This window comes from Lactuca virosa, chromosome 9 (genome assembly GCF_052849685.1).
Source record: "Lactuca virosa cultivar CGN04683 chromosome 9, Lactuca_virosa_CGN04683_v6, whole genome shotgun sequence".
Classification (NCBI taxonomy): domain Eukaryota; kingdom Viridiplantae; phylum Streptophyta; class Magnoliopsida; order Asterales; family Asteraceae; genus Lactuca; species Lactuca virosa.
Window position 1 is genome coordinate 43,786,389 of NC_136434.1, and position 8,635 is coordinate 43,795,023.

At 34.8% G+C, this 8,635-nt stretch overlaps 1 protein-coding gene across 1 annotated transcript; it reads left to right on the forward strand.

The window, feature by feature from the left end:
* Positions 1–615: 615 nt before the first annotated feature.
* LOC145137072 (transcription factor DIVARICATA-like) lies at positions 616–1,917 on the forward strand. The gene is made up of 2 exons (XM_079071218.1): positions 616–1,205; positions 1,321–1,917. Exons 1-2 carry the CDS (start codon positions 739–741, stop codon positions 1,778–1,780), a joined length of 927 nt encoding a protein of 308 aa, XP_078927344.1. The 5' UTR covers positions 616–738; the 3' UTR covers positions 1,781–1,917.
* The last annotated feature ends 6,718 nt before the right edge of the window (positions 1,918–8,635 follow it).

Here is an 8,635-nt window from a genome sequence, read left to right on the forward strand (position 1 = left end):
TCTACTAAACCCCATCTCATCCAATCATCTTCCACCACCTTCTCCTCCGACCTCTGTTGTACTATTGTTCTTTCTCTAAATAGACCTTAGATTCACTCGTTGAAGAGGGGTATGATTGTTTCTCATTTCCCCCTTTGTAGCTTCATAGACCTAAAGAAAAGGGGGGAAAAGCACCAATCTTTACTCACTTCACAGAATCCAAGGATTCATCTCAAGATTCTCCCCTCTACCTCTCTGCATCTCTTTTCCATTTCCAGCTTTTGAGGAATTAAAATCCCTTTTCGCCAACTCTCAATCATTCAATCAGCCAACTTTCCTAATTGGGATGTCGATATTTTCCAATCTTGAAGCAACCAACACTGCCTTCTTGCTAATAATGGGTTCAGATCTTGTTCAGCATTTCTAGGTTTTTGTTCATCTCTTTCTAGAAGGAGAGGGAAGAGAGAGAAAGAGAGTGGATTTGCTTTTCTTGATACCTATCATACCCCTCTATGTTTGGGGAAGTATTTCCTTTAATTTCGAAAAGTTGGTCTTTTAAAGATTCCACAGGGTGGTTGGGTGGTTGGCTGTGGAGGCAAACAAAAGAAGAAAAGTTATTCTGATTCCATTCACAAAAAAATATGGTTCTTGATTTAACCCTCATATTTCCATTGTAAATCCCTCCCACATTTCGATCCCCCCTTGAAGAAAAACCCTTAAAAATTTGATCTTGATTCTGGGTTTTTGAATTGGATTTCAATGAAGTTGGAAACTATAATCCTCTCACCATCTTCATATATGTCAAATCCGTCGCGTTGGATGATGGAAGATAGTATAAAGAGCATAATTTGGACTCATGTTGAGAACAAATTATTTGAGAATGCTCTTGCCAAGTTTGATAAAGATACCCTTGATCGGTGGCAGCGAGTGGCGGAGATGGTTCCGGGGAAGACGGTGGCGGATGTTATGCGGCAGTATAAGGAGTTGGAGGATGATGTTAGTAGTATCGAAGCAGGGTTTTATCCAAAATACGGGTATAACTGTAGCACTTCTCCTTTCACTTTAGAATGGGGAAACAGTAATCGGGTTGATGGGTTTCTCTCACCGCCGCCATACGGTGTCCGAGGGAAGAGATCCTCTGTCGCCGCCGTGGCTGTGGTGGCCGCTGGTTGGCCTCTAGAACAAGAAAGGAAAGAGGCTGTTCCTTGGACAGAAGAAGAGCATAAGTAAGTTTCTTTTACTCGCTCTGTTGTTTTAGCTAGCGATATTTTTTGTTTTGATTCTAGATCCCACATTGAGTGGATTAAATTTAACATCGGTATTTGGGAAACCCAATCACAGGTTGTTTCTATTGGGCCTAAAGAAGTACGGAAAAGGAGACTGGAGAAATATTTCTCGAAATTTCGTGGTGACAAGAACACCTACTCAAGTCGCTAGCCATGCTCAAAAGTACTTTATCCGGCAACTTTCCGGCGGGAAAGATAAGAGAAGAGCAAGTATTCATGATATAACAACTGTAAATCTTAATGAAAACCACATCACTTCGCCGGAGTACAAAACAACAACTTCACCGAAGCAATGCAAAGTCCCATGGAATCAACCAAACAACGAAAACACCACCATGGCTTTCAACCAAACACATAGGACTCTCTTCATGTCTCCAAGATATGGTGGGAACTCGTTTGGTGCTTTTGGTGGTGGTGGTGGTGGTGGCGGCGGCGGCGGTCTACATGAATCTTATGGTGCACCTCAAAACATGGTTTTCCAGATGCAACCTGCGATGCACTACCCTCATGGATGAGCCTAACCTGAAAAGCTTTTTTCCTTTATTTTTGCATTGATTTGAGTAGTTTGATTGGTCGTTTTCATGGTGTTTTCAGTGTTCTCTTGTGGCTTTTTATTTACAACGTGAATATTTTAGCCGTTTAGTGTGACAGTTATGTTCGGTTTTAGCTCTTTAAGAATGGATAAGAGTCTGATTAAGATGTAATTTTTAGCTCAACAAACCAAAGAACTTTTATCAATGATCTAATTATGTGGTGTTCAAAAATGATACTAATGTGTATGATATAACCAGTTGTACCATACAACCGGTTATAGCATATAACCGGTTGTATTGTACAATCGGTTATAGCATCTGCGTCACTTCAATAACATCTTTTAGCATCCTACTCTATCTTTTGAGCGCCTAATCCAAGAATCTATTCGTTACACCCGACTTGGTTGACTTGCACTCATGTTCGAACCACAATTCCACCAACATTAAGCATCCTACAATCCTAGTTATTCTTGATTTTCCTTGTACAATTTAAGATTCTTGGACATCTCTTTCTGTAATTAATCTTTGTTATAAACCTCTCTTTTTTGTCAAAAGGAGATGTTCTTTCTCTCTATGGGAAGACTGTTATGATAGCAGTGCCTTGGATCATGAGATTAAGGCTTTTCTGTTTCAGAAGTTTGACCTATTGATCCCACTAGAAGATGGCAAAAACACTTCCTTGAGACTTTTTAACCAAAATTCAAAGTAGAAATTAGATGAATTGTCCCTATGGTTTGGCCAAATTCGCTAGTTTCATCCATATGTTTTTATTTTTCATTCGGATTATCCGTATGGTATCTTTTTGTTACGATTTTGGTCTCTTTCTAACCTGAAATGACTATATTTTCCTTATTAATTTATTTTTTAATTTTCTTATCATTTTTTTATATTTATAGTTTTAAAAAAAAATCTAAAACCCCATCTTAACCCACGACCCTACCCCTAACCGGCTACCCCATCTCATCATTCTCTTTATGTGATATATCTCATTTTTCCCTTTTCTCTAAACTCAGTCAAGAGCTCAACCAAGAACCATAGTTCTGGTGCCGTCGCTATTATGGTCGTTTCTAGCGAATTGAAAACTAGATCACGTGCCACCACTGTCCTAGATTTGTTGCCGCTGCTAAAATATGTACTAGATATGTCACCGACATTGCCCTCCCTCTTCCTAAACCTAGATCGGACATCACCGATGCTTTGGTTGTTTCCAGCAAATGAAATTCATAGACGGAGAAGGTTCATAAGCCCTACATCTTGTCACCGTGTAACATCCCAAAAATATCAATAAAATTTTTCATTTTTAAACATCAAATCCATACATCAATGCTTGTTTCTCAAATTCAATCATAGTAAAATGTATCACAAACATCAGAGTAAAACAACATTCATCAGTGCGGAAAATCATTAGGGGATCCGGTGCAGTCAAGTCAGTCCCTTCCTTTTGGAACCGTAAGTACCTGAAAAATGTTTAAACTACAGAACCGTAAGCACAAAGCTTAGTTAGTTCCCCAAAATATCACATGCCATACAACGGGCCCAGCCCATCATACAAATGGGCCCAACCCATCATACCAACGAGCACAACCCAACATACCAACGGGCCCAACCCAACATTTCAATATGCCCAATCCAACATACAAACAGGCTCAGCCCATCATACCAACGGGCCCAGCCCAGCAAACCTATGCAAGAGTCACAAAGACAACTAGCATCCCACACAGTATAGTGAGAAGACTCACCTGTCGCGCGAAGTTAGCTAAATTATAGCTCAAAGCCACACAATTTGTGCTACAACACACCTATCGAATCAAACAACACACAATTTATGTACGGTTGTTTTTTAATTAAATCAAAAAAGAAACAAATTTTATATTGCTTACGAGATGTTATTGTTTCTTTCATAGAAAACTACAAATTTAGCTTAATCCATTAATTACTTTGTGGAAAACAACCAAAAAAACTAAAATTACAATTTTAACCACGAAAATCGCAGATGGATTAAGCCCATCTGTGAACGAACAAGTCGCTAAAGCACAGTCGTTTTTTATCGACTTGTACGTTCACAGATGGACCAGTCCATCTACGGTTTTGCACTGCCATTTGCGGTTTAACTTTGGTCCAGGTATAAAGAAATTATTATTATTATTATTATTATTTGCTTCATTTTTCGCACTTTTTCTTTGAAGACTTCTCTCTCTCTCTCTCTCTCTCTCAAAGCAATGGATGATTTCGTGAACAATCCCGATAATATGGTAAAATCTTTACCTATTTTGTGTTTTAATCATCATTTATCAATTTTAGACTTTGTTTATTTACGATTTATTGGAAAAAAAATTTGGAAAAAAAAACGAAAATATTACTAAATTTCAGTTATTTCTCGTCAAATTTTTTGAAATCTATGTGTTATATTTTATATTTACTAGATTTTAAAAGTGGCATTGAGGTTTTTGATAGCATTTAATAATTGTATTTATGATTGTACAAGTGCATAATGTATAAATTGTGCATTGTGAGGTTGTACATTTGGTACTTTGTGTTAATATGTTATATAAATGTGTTAATATGTTGTAATAATGTGATTTTTGATATAAAAATGATTATTGCTGCTTCATGATGTTGTACCTTTGCATTTTGAGGTTGTACATATAGTAATTGCCGATTGCGTTATAATAATATGTTTTTTTTATTGTAATCGCCGATTTCGTTATAATAATATGTTTTTTTGACAGTTTTTTTATTATATTTTGCAATTTGGATGTTGTTATAAATAGACATTTGATTTATTTTGTGATTGTAATTGTCGATGTAGTTATAATAATATGTTTTTTTTTACAGTTTTATTTATTATTTAGTATAATTTTTTTGACAGTTTTATTATTATCTAGTATAGTTATTTTGATAGTTTTTTATCCTTTAAAGTTTTTTACCCTTCTTACATGTTGTTTTTCAGCATGATTCTAGAATTTTAAATGTTAAAGTTGTTGTAAATTTCAAATGATCGGGATGTAACATATGACAAATATTTGAAGTATTGCATGGTGTGCGACGGGAAATTTTTAGAAGCACTGTATTTGGTTATTTGTTGGACGTCCCTTAATTACAAGGAAACGGGTTGCTATTTCATAAAATGTTTCTTTATCAGTTACGACCAGACGCAGTAGTATCTCCAGATTGCATAAAACGGTTGTATTTTAAAGTGGGAGATACTAAAATGATTTATGGCTCCGAAGAGTTTTGTTTGATAACCGATTTAATTTTGGAGTGTATCCAAAAATGAATGGAAAAAAAGCGTCAGAAAAAAAATAGTAGTCAAAAAAGATGTTTATTGCGGGAACGTCTTTTTTCGAACCACACAAATAGTTCAGTGAAAATCTGTGATTTAAAAAGTTTCATTTTAAATCAGTCATTCTTAGCAGCTACCGACGATGATGCAGTTAGAGCATGTGTCATATACGTTTTGTGTGAATAGTTTTTGGGGAAAGAAGCAAATGATCGTGTGCCACAAGACTGTTTTTTTTTCTTTTTTGCTGAGAACTTGGATGGGTGGATCAAGTATTATTTGTTGAATTTTAAAGTTTTATATTTTCTATGGTAATGTTTATTCTAATTAAAAGTTATATATTGTAGTTTTGCTTGGGGTAGTTATTTGTGGGAGTTCACCTATGATGATCTCGAGGATACATGGAACAAAATAAATAAATATTTATCACTGCATGAGTCTCGTTAATCATTTAAATACTCGGTGTCAAGATTTACGGCGTCATTCAGGGTATATATATATATATATATATATATATATATATATATATATATATATATATATATATATATATATATAGTAATTATAACATGTATATTAGTTGTTATAATTGATGTTAATATAATTGCTAAAATTATAGATATGGATTTATGAGATGCTTCCATCTGTTCGAGGTTGTGGTTATGCGTTACGTAAAAACAAAGATACACTTCGGGTGAAGCGTTGGAGTTCAACCAAAATATTGAAATGGGTTGATGTGAACAAGATTTTTGATGCGACAAAGGTTTGTATATTTTATTTTATTTATTTAAATATTATGTTTAAACTTTTACTAACATTATCCATATGTTAATTTGTTTTTGGAGGGACGAACACTAAGACATAACATGACACCGATAGATGATGAGAGAAGATCTTCTTATTATATGTCATGTCAAGAGTATGTGTATGGTGAAGCACCTTCAATTCCATCCCCAGTACGGAAGCATTTTAGGAGGCAAGACGAATCTTCGTGTAGTGTATCGTCTAGTGGCCGAACCCACAGTAGAGCAGAGAAAAGTGGGAAATAAAGTTTATAAGAGTTGGTGAATCGGTTATTTGCACTCGAACAAGAGGTGTATATGAACCGACAATGCACCAAGGTGAATGTGGAAGAAGTGAATGACGAAAGTATATGGAGTGTTACAAAATTATTTTCAGTGTTGGTCATGACTTTTCAATTTTGCGTCTGCAGCCTTACATAGCACGCGGTGAGGTTGTGTTACAAAATTATTTTTATCATGTGTTTAACGTGGAACACAAATTGTACAATTTGATATTAGATACAAAGTTTTGGAGCACATTGTTTGGGCATACACATGACGGCTGGTTAGATGAAGCAGTAAGTATTTATAAATTTATGCTAATAAGTGATTTTTTATTTATTAATTTTTAACAAAAGTACAATAACATTCGTAGCATATCACGATTTGGATTAGACTGTTGATGGAGAGACGGTTTGAAGTTGAACGGTATACCATAATGCCTCCAAATTTTTTTGTTTGTCATGTTCTGGAAGATGGTACCGATTGGAGGGCATTTATGGTTGGGATAACTACATACCCCAACTTTATGGTTCATTGGTGGGATGTGGATAGGATATATTATTAGTTTTGTTGAAATTACATTCATTAGTATAATTTTTTTGTATCAAAATATTAATAAGTAATTATTTTTTTTAATTAAAACTTTGTGCAGGTTTATATGCCGATTCATTCCCATCCAAATCAATAGCTGTTTGGGGAACTACGACTGGAGTCAATGGAAGTTCATCTATATGACAGTCTTGGTAGGGGTACGTTTCAAAGATTTGAGTCAGATGGAATTTTTAGCAAATTTGAGGCGCGGATAGCAAAATATTTAGACAAAATTAAATATTGGCAGAGGAGGAACATCCCAAGACGACCATTGAATATGACATTTACCCTCGAAGATAATGTTCCCCAACAAAGCAACAGGTTGGGAGATTATGATGTATTTGTTTGTATGTCTATGGAACAACTAGTATCAGGACAACCAATACATGAATTTATGGACCCAAAAAATGCAGCTTTAGAGTTTCGTCAAAGGATGGCCAAAATTTATTGGGGATCGTGTGTTGGTCCTCTGTAGTTGGATGTGATATGTATTTAACTGAATATGTGATTTATAAATTCAAGTGTTTTATTAGGAAAAGTAATTTTATATATAGCGCATTATCTTCATATATAATATAATTATAACTTCAAAAGATAAAACATAATAACGATTACACCCTCTTTATTGACGTTACAACTTCAAAGTTAACCAAAAGACCTAAACCTTACAACTTGTAAACAATAATTGCCAAGAACAACACTCAACTACAAACTAAGGCTATCTTCAACTTCTTATTTCCAGATTGAAAGTGTTTATTCGACTTAGCTATCTTAGTTATTACCATAGAAGATTGGTTCTTCTCTTCATCAACCCAACAGATAAACCAGCATTTTGGTCCTGTGAATTTAAAGATATATAAGATGATAAGTTGCGGTAGAAATACCATAGCGTAAATAATAAGGAACTAAAAATCATGATACCATTTTTGGGCAAGTGTAAAATAATCTTCCTGGGTTTTTAGGTGTACCCGATATCCTAATGATACGTTCACCTACGCAATTGCAGTATGCCATTCGCTTGATTTATTTGATCAAATATGAATAATTTCACAAATAAATTTCATTGAGTGAGTGTTACCCATTTATACACGAAATTTTATTGCAGACAAGTACAATGTCTTGTCTTGTCAATTAGTAAAGTTTGCTTAAGGGTTGACTTTGAAATTATCTGGTTTGACTATGAATCCTTTAAGTTGAACTATGAAATGCAGACTAGTACACCGCCTTGTCTTGTCAATCAGTAAAGTCTGCTTACGGTTTGACTATGAAATCATCTGGTTTGATTATGAATCCTTCAAGTTGAACTATGAAATGCAGACAAGTACATTGCCTTGTCTTGTCAATCAGTAAAATTTGCTTACAGTTTGACTATGAAATCGTCTGGTTTGACTATGAATCCTTCAAGTTGAAATATGAAATGCAGACAAGTACACCGCCTTGTCTTGCCAATCAGTAAAGTCTGCTTACGATTTGACTATGAAATCATGTGTTTGACTATGAAGTAATCCAATTTCAATACCAACTTTTGTATATTTATAATCGGATTTGCGTGATTTTCCTAATACACTTTCATTGCATGTGAAAATGACTTCTTACAACTAAAGAAGCTTTTGTGACCTACCAATATTATTTCATAATCTTGAAAGAACAAATCCTAATACCTTCACAGCCATCAAGAAAACGGATATCAACCGCTTTCAATTCTGTTTCATAAAGAGTCATCTCGACTTCATAGCCATCAAGAAAACGGCTGAAGAACAACAAAAACAGGATAAAGAGTCACCTCGACTTCTCATTCAACATCGTAAAGTTATTGCATCGGAATGCAAACAATCTCAAGAATGGATAGACCTTAATAAAAAGAAAATCAAAGAGCATGAAGAATGGATAAAAAAAGACTAT